A 15699-nucleotide genomic window follows, 5' to 3' on the forward strand; every position below is an offset into this window, starting at 1 on the left:
AGATTTAAGGGACCAGATCTGATAGACAGAACGCCTGATGAACTATGGACGGAGGTTCATGACATTGTACAGGAGACAGGGATCAAGACCATCCCCAAGAAAAATAAATGCAAAAAAGCACAATGGTTGTCTGAGGAGGCCTTACAAATAGCTGTGAAAAGAAGAGAAAGGAAAAACACAGGAGAAAAAGAAAGATATACCCATCTAAATGCAGAGTTCCAAAGAATAGCAAGGAGAGATAAGAAAGTCTTCCTCAGTGATCAATGCAAAGAAATACAGGAAAACAAAGAATGAGAAAGACTAGAGATCTTAAGAAAATTAGAGATACCAAGGGAACATTTCATGCAAAGATGGGTACAATAAAGGACAGAAATGGTATGGACCTAACAGAAGCAGAAGATATTAAGACGAGGTGGCAAGAATATACAGAAGAACTGTACAAAAAGATCTTCACAACCCAGATATTCACAATGGTGTGATCATTCACCTAGAGCCAGACATCCTAGTATGTGAAGTCAAGTGGGCCTTAGGAAGCATCATTACGAACAAAGCTAGTGGAGGTGATGGAATTCCAGTTGAGCTATTTCAAATCCTAAAAGATGATGTTGTGAAAGTGCTGCACTCAATATGCCAGCAAATTTGGAAAACTCAGCAGTGGCCACAGGACTGGAAAAGATCAGTTTTCATTCCAATCCCAAAGAAAGGCAATGCCAAAGAAAGCTCAAACTACCTCACAATGGCACTCATCTCACATGCTAGTAAAGTAATGCTCAAAATTCTCCAAGCCAGGCTTCAGTAACACGTGAACTGTGAACTTCCAGACGTTTAAGCTGGTTTTAGAAAAGGCAGAGGAACCAGAGATCAAATTACCAACATTCGCTGGATCATCAAAAAAGCAAGAGAATTTCAGAAGAATTCTGCTTTATTGACTATGCTAAAGCCTTTGACTGTATGGATCACAATAAACTATGGAAAATTCTGAAAGAGATGGGAATACCAGACCACCTGACCTGCCTCTTGAGAAATCTTTATGCAGGTCAGGAAGCAACAGTTAGAACTGGATGTGGAACAACAGACTGGTTCTAAATAGGAAAAGGAGTACGTCAAGGCTGTATATTGTCATCCTGCTTATTTAACCTTTATGTAGAATATTTCATGAGAAATGCTGGGCTGGATGAAGCACAAGCTGGAATCAAGATTGCCAGGAAAAATATCAATAACCTCAGATATGCAGATAACACCACCCTTATGGCAGAAAGTGAAGAACTAAAGAGCCTCTTGATGAAAGTGAAAGAGGGAAAAAAAAAGAAAGTGAAAGAGGAGAGTGAAAAAGTTGGCTTAAAGGTCAACATTCAGAAAACGAAGATCATGGCATCTGGTCCCATCACTTCATGGCAAATAGATGGGAACAGTGACAGACTTTATTTTTTGAGTGCTCCAAAATCACTGCAGATGGTGACTGCAGCCATGAAATTAAAAGACGCTTACTCCTTGGAAGGAAAGTTATGACCAACCTAGATAGCATATTAAAAAGCAGAGACATTACTTTGCCAACAAAGGTTTGTCTAGTCAAGGCTATGGTTTTTCCAGAAGTCATGTATGGATGTGAAAGTTGGACTATAAAGAAAGCTGAGTGCCGAAGAATTGATGCTTTTGAACTGTGGTGTTGGAGAAGACTCTTGAGAGTCCCTTGGACTGCAAGGAGATCCAACCCGTCCATCCTAAGGGAGATCAGTCCTTGGTGTTCATTGGAAGGACTGATGTTGAAGCTGAAATTCCAATACTCTTGGCCACCTGATGCGAAAACATGACTCATTTGAAAAGACCCTGATGTTGCGAAAGATTGAAGGCAGGAGGAGAAGGGGACAACAGAGGATGAGATGGTTGGATGGCAACACCGACTCAATGGACATGAGTTTGGGTAAACTCTGGGAGTTGGTGATGGACAAGAGGCCTGGCATGCTGCGGTTGATGGGGTCACAAAGAGTCAGACACAACTGAGCGACTGAACTGAATGCCCACATATATGTTAATATATTCTGTATGTGAAAAATTAATAGTACCATGGTTTATACTAGGCAAAATTATTTTATGTTTTGTAGCCCTGAAAAACTAGCATAAATATGTTAAAGTTACTCCAGCGATATTCAAAGGATCAAAATGATGTATGAGAAGATAGATATGTAAGAGAAGTCTAAGACTTTCTCGACTTGATTGAAACATTTAAACAAGATGTTCAATAATATAAATACTTGCAAAAAGTCTTTCAAAAGATACTGTTACAAATAAAGATGGAGAGAAATAGAGTATCAGAGAAAGTTTAAATAATCTATTTTTTTTAAATGAACTTATAATTTCCTTGAATATTTCTTCATGATGAACCCAATAAACATCATGCTTAGTTATGATTTTCTTAGAATAAGATATTTTCTTTGCCGATACAGTAGGTGGGAATGCTACTGAAAAATACGTCTCCTCTTTAAATTTGTTTACCTGCAAAAAGTATAGACTCCTCCAACCCCATTCCACCACTCCAATCCTTCCAGTCTTTTTGCCCCTTCTTGAGCTTATCACCATTCCTTTACTCTTCCGGCACACATTAAGAACGTTCCATGCTGTGACTAAAACCACCTGGCTTCCAAAGTGTAATAGTTAATCTTTAAAGACAGCAGTATCAGTCAGGCCATTAGGGCCAGTAGAAGGGAATGGATCATCTTCCAACTGTGACTTAAAATAGCCAAGTCACACCTGAGCCTTCCTGTTGCAGCTCCCCTTCCCCTACTTTCTAGGTGGATTTAGGTTACCTGCCCTTCCATTGACTCACCCTGGTTCTCAGATGACATTTCAAGAACCTATGATGCCACTTGAGCTACCTGTTATTTTTAGGTCTGGGGTTACTAAAGAGGAGGAGGCAGATTCAGATTAGGGGATACAAAATTGATTTCAGCATCTTCCTACTTTTTCAGTCTTTCTCAAGAACTCCTGGCATCCCTGCTGCCTATCTCTTCTAGGACCATACTCATAGGCAAGCAAGAAAGATGCAGTGCTAATACAATTAGTACGATAGGTTAAGCCCATGGGCTCTGGCCCCAGAGAGCTGTATTCATTTCCAGTATCTCACTGAAACTATTCTTTTGAAGGTCACGACAATGTCCTTATTGAAAAACTCTAGTAAATTTATTGTGAAACTTGCTTCTTAACTCACTGCAGCATTTGTCACTGACGATCATCTCTTCCTGCTTGATATTCTAGTCTCACTTGGCTTTTGGATACCACGTTGTTCATATTCTCCTACTTCCCTGACTGAATCCTTCTGGTTTCTCTAATAGCTATTTCCACTCATTCTGCTATTAAATTTAGGGATCTTTTCTTTTTAAATACTCTCCTCTGGAGAGCTGCTGCAGTTTTACAGCATTTCCTATGACCTCTGTGCTCATGTCTCCAAGGCTTATTATCTTCCACTGGGCTCTAGTCTTCATAGCTCTGTCAAAAGGATATTTCCATCATATTTAATTCAGCATCATTTGATTAAATCTGCCATACTGCCCCTCTTGGAATCAGCTTTAGCTTACTCCTCTCTTTTTCTCACCATTTTCACAGGCTTCAGACTTTTGAGTCATCTTTTGACGTGTGCAATTAAGAAGTTAACGACTGAGTTTTACCAGTCCTTTCTTTGAAATGTCCTGTAATATCTGCTCCATCACTCTCATGTTAGCTGTAGCCCAGACTCTTGTTAGCATGCACCATCGTTATCACAATGCCTTTGTTTTTCTCTTACTTGAGTCTATTCCCCCCCCTTTTTTTTTTCTTGGAAGAATCATCTCAGCTCAGAACTCACCGTGGCTCATTTTCCCCACAAGCCTAAACTCCTTTGCCTTGCTTTGCATGTGTGCTAAGTCGCACCTGACTCTCCGTGACCCTATGGACTGTAGCCCGCCAGGCTTCCTGTCCATGGGATTCTCCAGATAAGAGTACTGGAGTGGGTTGCCATGCCTCGGGATCTTTCAGGGAATCTTCTGGTGTCTCTTATGTCCCCTACATTGGTAGGTGGGTTCTTTACCACTAGAGCCACCCAGGAAGCCCCTTACTGTAAGTTAACCCAACTTTACTAACAAATGTCCCACAGCTTTAGATATGAGCTCCCTCTTTAATCGGCAACCTCTGTGCTTATCCCAGGCTCACGTGTTCATGCTCTTCCCCTAATTTAGGAAGTTTTCTTTCCTTACCCTCCTAAATCCTAGCCATTCTTTGAGGCCAGGGCCCATCTTTTCTACAAAACCCTCTCTAACTCTGGCATTTAACACTGTCTCTCAATACTCAATATCTATATCATTTTCAGACCGTTCCTCAGTGAAGCTTTAAATTATATTCAGTATGTAATAGTTTTAAGCTATTTATTTTCCCATGATCAGGTTGTAACCTCCTCCAGGGCAGTATCTTAAGGCAGTGTCCTACCATTACTATGGACTCACTTTGTTAAGCTAAATGAGAAAGACTTCTCAGTCTGACTGAAGTCTGGTAATAAACCTGAGATATGGTTAACACATGTGATTATGTGGTTAACTCATAAAAGTAAAAATGACTTACTTTTCAGTAAATGTTTACAATGTCCCAACATTACCATGCACATTTATGAGCTTTTTATATGGTAAAAAGTCTTCATTTTTCAGATGAGGAAACTGAAACTTAGGGATATGAAATGACTTACTTAGAAGCTCACAGGGCTGAAAAGTGGAAGCCCTCCACTAAACCACAATGCTTTTCAGTTTTTTTTTCTTTTTCTTCCTTTCATGAAGATCTAACTTTATCAGTGTATATGGGGAGGATTAGAGACTATGCTCTATCAACCCCAATTCATTTAGGTTTTAATAGAGTAATGTTTAGAGTGCAGTGTGATGTGATCTTGTATTTAGTCTTACTGTTCCCTTTCTGATGAAAAGCACCAGCATCAGTTCGGTTTTCCAGCTAAGAGACCAGGAAATCATTTTCACCATTGCTCTTTCCCTCACAATCCTATGTCCTTTCATCAATAAGCTCAGTCAATTTTACTGCCACTATTTCTCTTGAATTTATTCCCTTCTTTTCATGTCTGCCACATCTTAGTCCAAGCTACCAGCAGTTACTATCTCTTTAAGAGAATCCTTACATCTACTTCTCCTCTTATCTTCCCCAACTTGTTCTCCAGTTAGAATAAGCTTTTCTAAATGCTAATCTGATGTTTCCAAATCCCAAAGCACTTTATCAGGCTTCCAGCATTCATATAACAAACCCCTAAAACTTTAGTACAACCAACAATGCTCTTCGTGATCTGACATCATCTAATACCTCACCCCACTTTCTCTCTTGGTGTCTGATTCATTCTTTCAGCATCTCAAATATGTCTGCTTCTTCCCACTACTGGCTGTTTTCCTTACCTGGAACACTTCTCTTTCAGTTCAGTTCAGTTCAGTTGCTCAGTCATGTCCAACTCTTTGTGACCCCATGAACCATAGCATGCCAGGCCACAGTTCTCTTTACTCTTCTCCTGTTTTACACTGATCCTTCCTTCACTCTTACTGCAATTATAATTTTCTCAAGAAAGTGTTCCTTGACCTTCTTGATCAAGACAAACCTCTCTATAATGTATAATCTCTTAGCACCATGCAAGGCTCCTCCATCACTTATGAGTTGAACTTCGTCTTTACTTCTCTGATTACCATTGGTTTCTTTTCCCCACTGGACTAAAAGTTCCTTGGGGCAGGGCTAAGTTCAGCCCCTCACATAGATCTAGCTCACGATTAAATACTTTAAAAATACATGCTTAATGACTGACTTAATGAATGAATAATCACTACTGATGACTACCAGTCATTTCAGTTTGGCTAATGGTTTGATGTCAATTTGTGGACACCCAACCTCAGTTGACTCTTTCTACGACTGTGCCAACAATAATGGTATCCTAGATTTGTGGTCACATGATAAGTGAGTGAGCAAACCTACAGCTGGCACATTGTCACAGTCACTCTTAATCCCCACTTAAGCATGTGACTTTAAGTCATCAGCATCAAGTCTGTTTATAGTGAAGAACTACAAACTAAAATCCTCAATTCTGTCCTGAGGGGCAACATAAACACTGAATTCTCAGTACTGGGCAGATGTTGAGGTAGTTCAACTTAAAATAAGAAAGCACCATATTTAAAAAGCAACTGTATGTAAGAGCCGATAAAGTACACTGACAAGCTTGAGACAAAGTGTTCTGAGTCTGGCTCTTGTTCTAATTTATCTTTGGCATAGTGCAGAGCATGACCAGAAGGGGGTCTGGCTTGGGTTCCATCCATGAACATTTCTGAATTACCCAGAGGGCCTTATTATAAATCAGTGTTGTCTTTAAGACCATTGTACAACATGAGCTTGGAGGGTATTATAATAAACAAACTGCAAATTTTCAATATGATAACAAGATGAAACGGCTGCTCATCAGATTTTTCAAATGTCATTTGAAAGGGTCAAAAATGTTATGAGTATGTGCAAGAGACAAAAGATAGATTAAAAGATGAGGATTAATCACTTTTACGTAAAAGACTCAAGGGTATAATGATGAGCTGCAGTTTATCTTAGAATGTCATTTATTTGCAAAATGCTACCAAGTAGCTGGGTAATAATTCACAGAATTCATAATGACTTAAAAGACTTCGGCCTTAATGGAGGTTTTTTTTCTATTTTACTTATTAAGATTGCCTTAATAATTCATGCATGGCAATACCTTTAATGAGCAACTAAATCTCACGTATCTCATTTAAACTTGGCAACTCTGCTGACAGTTAATATAGTCTTGTACCCCTGAGCCAGCAATTGTAGAGGAGCCTTGGGCTGTTAGTAACCGAAACCACCCCATTTATGAAAATCCCAGGAAAACTTATGCCCTAGATGAATGACTGAATTTTACGATCATTTGCTAGGAAGATTTATTCTTTCTTCATTTGTGGAAGGGAGAGAATGAAAATGAGCCCAAACTATAACTCCTTTTCCATGGACTGCATTGGTTGCTTTGCTTCTTTCTTCAAGGCAGCAACTGATTATCTTTCTACTTAGATGGTGAAAAGAGAGAGAGGCATGTAACACTATCCCACCAGGCAAGGTGAATTCTCTGCTTTTCTCCAACACGAAAGTGAATATACAGATAGTTTAGACAACTTTTTTACCAGCATCTACCAGTCAGTTTTATAAGATACTGTCATTTCTTAAAGACACAAGGAAGAAGCATTCACAATTGTTTTTCACATAAAAGAATGTTCCAGTGATAATTCTCAAGATACTACTCACAACAAAATTTCAAAAGTAAGCAGTAATTTTAGTACACATTTATGTGGTACATCCATTTAATATGCTACCACTCACTGCTATATTTACAGTAGTCTAACTGACAGAAAATAGACTCCATTTAAATCCATTAAGACTTGTTCTTGGCATAATGAACTTGTTTTTGGCATAATAAATTAGAGAAGCTTACTAATCTGGCCACTGTTTTCTTTCATATACCATTTGAAAAATATACTAGAGATAAAAGTCAGTAAAGACCTGTATTTGGGGAAAACACAGAACAATGTCACCATAAAAACTGATTTCTTTTTTACTTATTTACAGAACTTTAATAAATTCATGCATGGCAATATCATCAACACGTAACAAAATCTCATATAACATTTAAGCTTGCTGTGCTGAAATTGGACATGAAAATTATATCGTATTTGGGTTCACTACATGCAGAAACATTGATACCTGGTGTAAGGCGGGAGAGGCACAGTGATTCTGGTCCACTTGTTGAAAGTATCTGACACCAGGATGCGCTGCAGGTGATAGCGACTGCATTCAACATTGGTAGGCAAACAGTCCCTTATCAGTGGATGCCAGGACAATCCAAGATCTATTGAGTATTCCAATTCAATAGCTGAAACAGAAGGCATTATTCTGGTTAGAAATATATATCTGATGATCCAGGAACCATTATTACTTATGTTTTCATACATTTTAATTTATTGTTTTATATACAGTTAAAGCAATCATAGTAAAAGTTAAAATTGATATGTTTATTATTTAATCTAATAGTTATGGGACATATGTTATACAAATATATAAATTAGATATCACTTACATATTACAATAACTATAGTATATTTTGGCTGTTTATTTAAAGGTCAACATACAAATACCGAACATAGCAACTGTATGTTACAATGGTTCCTTTTAAAATAGTTTAAAAAAATTGAGCAGACTTTTCAAAATTTAACCATTCTATAGGGATCCTGACCAACTTATGCCAAATTTTCTCTTTGTTAGGAGAAACTCCTAAGAAATTAAAAAATCTCTTTTATACTGTTATATAGCCTTGCTTTGTTGTGTAATGGAATATACTGGGAAATCAGAGAAGTAAAAGAAGTAGCTGAAAGTCATGAAATTCATGCCCAAATGGGCAATCAGGCTGTGGGTCTACAGAAAGAGATTTTTTTCCTTTCTCTTCCTCCAAAACACTCAACCTATACCCTATGTTTTATATTTCTCTCTCTAGTCCCTTCTTGACATTACAAACTACTTCAGACCACACCTCCCTATTGAATTTGCCTTCTCTAAGACCATGATTCTCAGTCTTGGTTGCACAATGAAATTACCTGGGTACATTTAGAAAGTACCAATGTCAGAGTCCCATCTGCAGAGATTGGAATTTCACTCTTATGGGGCAGGCCAAGATGTTGGGAGCTTTAAAGTTCCCTGGGGGCACTTTCCTGTGCAGCCAGCGTGGTACCATTCACTGCTCTAAGGCTCCTGGTGGCCTTTTTAGTTAAATACAATGGCTTGTCTCACTATTCATTGTTCCTGTCCTCCCTTCAGCACTGGACATTATTGATGGCTCCCTGATTCTTGAAATGTCCCTTTCTTTTGCAAGACAGTATTCTGAATCTCCTGTCTTATTTCCTTCTGACTTCTCTGCTAACTAGCCCAGCTATGGGCATCTTTCCAGACTCCATCTCTGGCCTTCTATTCTACACATACCCTCCTTGGGCTTCAACTATTATTTCTGTGCCCAAATATCCCAATTTTGCATCTCAAAGTTGGTTTTATTCATTCAGCAAATTTGTTCAGCCTGGCATTGTGCTGGATGCTGGCATAGTGTGATGGACAGTACAAAATTCCTGTTTTCTACATTGTAAACCCTCCACATTAAAGGATATCTTTACCTCAAACTATTTGCACCAAACTAAATAAAAACTCATTTTCTCTCATAAATAACATCTCTTCTTTATTTATTTGAAATTGGAGGATAATTGCTTTACAATATTGTGTTAGTTTTTGCCATACATCAACATGAATCAACAATAGGTATACATGTAAACATCTCTTCTTAACTACCAAATTCTCTCAGTGATAATGCTCCTGCATTAGTTTTCTGGGTTTAAAATTTAGAAGTTATTTTAGAAAATTTACTTCTTTCTTCTTTACCCTTTATGTTCAATATGTCACCTGGTTTTGAGGTCTGCTGCTGCTTTCCTTTTGGTCTTCAGTGTCTCATCCTAGTTTTACCTCTTCTATTTGTGTTCACGGCAAGTAGTGCATGTTTTCATCACCTCCTACAGAGACATCCACCAACACTTCTTTGCCAGGATTCTTCTTTACCCACCTTCATTGGTTCCCGGGCTAATCTTAAAATCCACCATACTACTCCCCTGCACTCAAGCCCTCTTATTCATGACTTTGTCAAGCACAAATTCCTATGCTTGCCTTTTAATGCCCTTCTTAATTTGCTGCCAACAAAGATTAGTCACTTTCCTCTTTTATTTTTTTATTCAGTTCAATCTTTCTCAAGAAGTTTCCTCACTCTACAGTAGAAAATACACATGTCTGGGCTTACATGGGCAGAGTCTCAGTCCTGGTTCCGCTGCAGTCTGGCTGGCCATGTCATAACTTACCTCTTTGGTTTCTCATTGATTGTGTCTATGGACAGTGGGTGGGTGTCTAGGACCCAAAGTCCCTTTGTGTTTTCAAAATTAGCACTCTGCCCTCCTCCATTAGATGCAAGTATTGTCTGTTCAGGCGGGTCTGCTCATAGTATTCCCATGGACCAGGAGAACTCCCACATTATGCTATCAGACAGCTTGGGGTATCTTCTTCCTCACTCACACTTCAAATTCACTCCAACTATCAATGCTCACTTGAGACTTAGCTTCTTTGTGCAATTTCCCAAACTTCTAGGATTGGCCATCCATTGGTTATCTCTCCCTTGGCTGAACTCTCATTACAGTTTTGCATGAGTACCACTCCATCAAGCATCTGATTTAGTCATTTATTGGACTTTAACTTTCTGAAGCATCCCCTCAGCTAGACTGTGTACCTTGTGAAGACAGGCTATATACCTTATACTTTCTCAAGTTCCACCTCTACTGACTAGTTCATGCTGATTGATTGAGTCCAAGGTAGAAAGAGCACTTCTGAGCTTTTCCCTAAGATCTGTCCATTAAGTTCAGCCTAATGGAAATATGAAAAATCTGGATTTTGCAGGACCTTGGAAGTAACAAATTTCTCTAGATTTTAGGCCCCAAGAATCTAAAATAGAACAGGTCCTTGTGAACATTCTAGTTTAGATCTCTTGGAAGAACTGTGATACAGGGTGGTGAAAGACTAGGAAGTCCCCAGAATCTTGATGGATCTGCAAATTCCAGTGAAGTGTCCAATTATGCAATGTTGGCAGCGTTTATGCTCCTAAGATAGGTCCATGTATGTGTATGTATGTCTATGTGTGTGTGTGTGTATGTGTGTGTAAGGTATGTGTGTAGGTGCACAACCTAGAAGATGAAAACTAGTCACAGTCAGGGTGGTTTAGACTATACTATGATCCACAATGGCAGAAAGTATTAGGCAAAATGGTAACAACAAAATTTCATGAATCCCGGGAGAATGGAAAGGAGACAATAACATGACTAATCTAAAGCCTTATGAATTAAAACACATGTAAAACCCTGTGTGTGTAAATCCTACTGCTGACTCACTCTGACATTTCTTATGTGATAAGACTCTTTTATTCTGTAAATATGATACCTAAAAATTCTGGATTTAGGAAGGAGAGGTTGGGATGTATGGAGAGAAAATGTAGAAAGAGTTAGTTGCTCAATCGTGTACAACTCCTCATGCCTCCAAGGACTATGGTAGCCCTCCAGGCTCCTCTGTCCATGGAATTCTCCAGGCAAGAATACTGGAGTGTGTTACCATTCCCTTCTCCAAGAGATCTTCCTGACTCAGGGATCAAATCCAGGTCTCCTGCACTGCAGATAGATTGTTTACTGTCTGAGCCACCAGGAGGAGAGAGTAACAAGGAAACTTACATTACCATATGTAAAATAGATAGCCAATGGGAATTTGCTATATGACTCAAGGAACTCAAACTGGTGCTCTGTAAAAACCTAGAGAGGTGGGATGTGGAGGGAGGTGGCAGAGAGGTTCAAGAGGGAGGGATAATATGTATACTGATTCATGTTGGTGACTGCTTCATGTTGATGTTTGACAGAAACCAACACAATTTTGTAAAACATTTATCCTTCAATTAAAAAATAAATTAAAAAAATCTGGAGTTACGAAATGATACAAATCTTTGGGTATCACATATATAAAAGAAGTCTTCATGAACATATACTTAAAATAAGTTTACATTCTGAGGCTTTTTCAAACTCAAATTACCCACAACATTATTAAAAATGCAGTTGTGGTTTGACTGAAAGTGCACTTGTGTTTTACTTAGAGACTTCTTGGAGGTATAGTTCAGTCCTTTGACTGTGGCAGTCACAGATGCCCATTTATACATGCTTGCTGCTCCACCTAGAAAGGTAACACTCACCATAACAAGAATCTGTGACCGAGCAGGAGGCAGCAAAGTCTATCTGTAGGAAGGAATCCTCATTCACAGCAATGTCCGTGGTGACCACGTAACGGGTGCTGGCCTTTTCGATGAAGACAAGGGCATCACCTGTAGAGCCACACACAGGCATCTTGGTGCCTCCGGGGTGAAGCAGCCACTTCCTACTATCCAGAGTTGTGAAATCATCCTCCAAGACTGTATTGCCAGAAATATTTCCTCCAATGAGGATCTGAAATATATTTTTTAAAGAAAAACTTTTCAATTTGGTTTTGAGACATGAGAAAGGTCAGTCCTTTTTTTTTTTTTTTTTGGTTTTTATCTGTCAGATTGCTCACAACTGGCATTATTCAGCAAGCATTATGTTATGGGGCTTTTCAGAATGTTCCTGTTTATGTGGTCTGCTTGCCCATCTGGCAAGGAGCTACAGAAACAAATTGAAAGACTGACAAAACCATTCACAGCCTTCATGGGCCAAATTGTGCCTTTGGAAACTACATTCAGCCAAGCTGGGAACGCAAAATTTGGTTATATGTGATTTTTCCAAGTAAAATTTCTATTTAAGAACAGTTGTACCCTAAGGCATTTCAGTTCCAATTCTTTGCAGGGATTCTACTGTTTGTTAACAGATTCTTTGAGTTCTATTGGATATGCATTTTATTATGTATGAAGATCCTTTAGAACTGTTCATAAGGATGTTAGGGAGATTTACCTATTTTTTTTTTTTCTTCAAAGGTTAGGAAAGAGGATATGGGAACTATTGTATGTGGCATAAATGCTAATTTGCACATTTTCCTTTTCAGAGAATTATAGCCTTGAATCATGCTTAATAAAGTCCCTCTAACCATATGGCAGAATCCTCTATGAGCAGGACCTGGGCCTTCTGTTGTGTCATTCATTTTTATAGGCTCAGGCATTTGAGGAACTAGAGAATGAAAGGAAGCTAAATGCCATATCTAATCTAGCAACATGCCCTTGGGTAAGTCACCCAACTTATGGGTCCTGGACCTCCTTTACTGAGCGAGGGGTTGGCCTAACTGCTTTCTAAAGCCATATTCAGCACACATGACAAAATTATAATAGTTAATCTTGAAGGGACTGACCTGGTCGATAACCCAGGGACTGTAGAAGTGCCCATTTTCAGATGGTTGCCACCAGCGGAGGCGAGTAGAAGCAGAACGGGCTTTCAGAGGTATCTCCAGGGCGATGTATCTGCCCACATTGCTGGAGTTGCTGAAAAGGAACTCTTGAAGGAGACTCCACGAGAGGCCACCATTGAGAGAATACTGTAGAAGCACAGGTTGGCTCCTGGGATCTGGAACACCTTTACCACATCCCAGTCTCATGAAGAACTGCACAAATCTGATACAAGTAAAATTTACTGTAGACAAGTGCACAGGGTAATAGGGGGAACTCACAGATTTAATGAATACGATGATTTAATGAACATTCAAAGTAATTGTTCCAAAGTTTGACTTCCCTTTTAAATGTGAAAGGGAGTTAGTAAAATGTGAAGTCTGAAAAAAGGCTACTCTGTACCCTATTGATATTTGGTATCCCTCCACCCCGTCCCATATTGATATTTGGTATCCCTCCACCCCGTCACCCACCAACAAGGGAGTGTCTGAGGGATTTGAACATTTATCCTACCCTCTGGCTATTCTTACTCTTGCCTGGAAATCCCATGGGCGGAGGAGCCTGGTGGGCTGCAGTCTATGGGGTTGTGAAGAGTCGGATACAACTGGGCGACTTCCCTTTCACTTTTCACTTTCATGCACTGGAGAAGGAAATGGCAACCCACTCCAGTGTTCTTGCCTGGAGAATCCCAGGGACAGGGGAGCCTGGTGGGCTGCCATCTATGGGGTCACACAGAGTCGGACACAACTGAAGTGACTTAGCAGTAGCAGCTGGCTATTTTTAAGAAGGTGGGAGCAGTCCAAAGGCTGTCCAAGTTTGGGAGTGTGTATTGCTACCTATCTAAGATAAATCTGTATCCTTGTCTTTAGTATCTGAAACTGAAAGAATGCAATTAATGTAGTTTATGTCATTTATCCACAAAATCATCCAATCTCATCTTTTACCAGTAGTTTTTCAGATCTCATATTATTGGTTTTGTGAGACACTTTTAAATTCACCAGTTGTAGCACCTCTTTGTGAAAAGCCAGACATTTTTTGGAAGAGGTGTGTTAAGCTTGAGCCTCTTTTCTGCGTTTTGTGCCAGAAGCAGGGGAGCATGAGTGTGGGGTGGTGTGGATGGTGGGCAGTGTCAGCCTCTGACTCTTGCTGCATCTGGGACGGATGATACTGGCCATCGAAAGATGTGGCAGTCAGCCAGTGGCATCCTTCCTAGCTGGCAGGGAGGTGGACAGAGTGGCAGCTGGGCTGCCAATGAAAACCAGCTCACATGTTATCTTTGGCAGGAGAGCTGTTGGTTCCTGGTCTGGCTGCTGTGTTAGCTGGTAATGCAAAATACATTTCCTATGTAACGCAATACACATACCCAATTATGAATGCATGTCAAACATATGAAATATATTGGGGCATATAATAAAAGTTATCAGTTCCATATATAAAATCATTCATTCTTCATGGGTTCCTCCCCTCCCCCATATCCACTATCAGAATATTCATTTACCTTATAACCCTGAGAAAACTAGGATTTTTACATGGAGCATTTTGAGGTTAATATATGCAAATCCTACACAGCATGCTACTGAGATGAGATAAATAATGGAGTTTTTAACATTGGATTAATGGAAAAAATACATGGTTACTGCCTTGTAAAGATTTTACCTATAAAGACAATAATTGTTTACAGAGAAACACTTTTAGTATATTGTCTACTTGTATTGGGAAAATGTTTATATTAATTTAGTTATAGATAAACCACATAAGAATTATTTAGAAAAGCCTAATAATTTCTAAATTAGAGAATTCAGTTGCCAGTGATAATTCTTAGATAAAGAGCAGCAAATTAAACCATATGTATTAAAATAGGATGGAGATAAATAAAATCTTGCTTTCTGTAACTGTGAAATTATTCTTATAGATAGAATTATATTTTATATGAAGCATGATCAAACTTATAATTCAATAAATGAAACAACTTAAGAGAAAGAGGAGGATATGTTAAAATATATTTTAAGATACTCTGAAATATTTCAAAAGATAGACCATGATTTCTTTATTCACTTGCAAAAATAGGTCAGGGTTCCATTTTATACATTTTAAACTGTATTTCTTATTTTCCTGGCTAAGTTTTTGGCTCATCAAATGATCAAGGGATACACATCTTGACAGAACATAATCCTCAGAGCCAGTTTTAAATGTTTGCTTCTGAGTGACTGTGCTTAATTTAGAAAATGAGTGACTCGAATGTATGAGCAAATCATTGGAAAGAAATGCTTAAACAACAAGCCTACACTTGAGATGTTCTTAAATTGTTAATGGATATAAAATTAATGGTGAATAATCTGTGAGCACACTGAATTTCAATTAAGCTTTCTCCTGAGCATGGTAAATAATTTCTACATAGACCAGGTGTAATGAAAAGTATTCTGTAGAAGGTAGATAAAGAAGACTATGTTCTTAAAGTTAAAGCAAGGTAAACATTGTCATTTCCTGGTCACCACCTAGTAGAAGACCAGGTAGCAGCCTCTTTCTGTTTAGCTCCGTTTCATTTCTGATCCAGTTATTGCATGATCTCTCTCAGTTTTAGAATGAAAACTGTGTAAACTGTGTCTTAATGGAGGCTTTGACAAGCCAGAAGCATAGCATTTCCAATGGGAGGCCTTGTCCTTGAGATCTCTGCTTCTTTTTGA

At 38.9% G+C, this 15699-nt stretch overlaps 1 protein-coding gene across 1 annotated transcript in view; it reads right to left on the reverse strand.

The window, feature by feature from the left end:
• Positions 1-15699, reverse strand: part of RELN (reelin) — a 557548-nt gene that overhangs the window by 54991 nt on the left and 486858 nt on the right. Inside the window, exons 44-46 of the mRNA XM_040260785.1 lie at positions 12982-13240; positions 11861-12110; positions 7759-7927 (exon numbers count right to left, since the gene is read on the reverse strand). Of these exons, the coding sequence (XP_040116719.1) occupies positions 7759-7927; positions 11861-12110; positions 12982-13240 (678 nt within the window). The remainder of the gene's footprint in view (positions 1-7758; positions 7928-11860; positions 12111-12981; positions 13241-15699) is intronic.

Source organism: Oryx dammah, unplaced genomic scaffold (assembly GCF_014754425.2).
Source record: "Oryx dammah isolate SB20612 unplaced genomic scaffold, SCBI_Odam_1.1 HiC_scaffold_18, whole genome shotgun sequence".
Lineage (NCBI taxonomy): Eukaryota > Metazoa > Chordata > Mammalia > Artiodactyla > Bovidae > Oryx > Oryx dammah.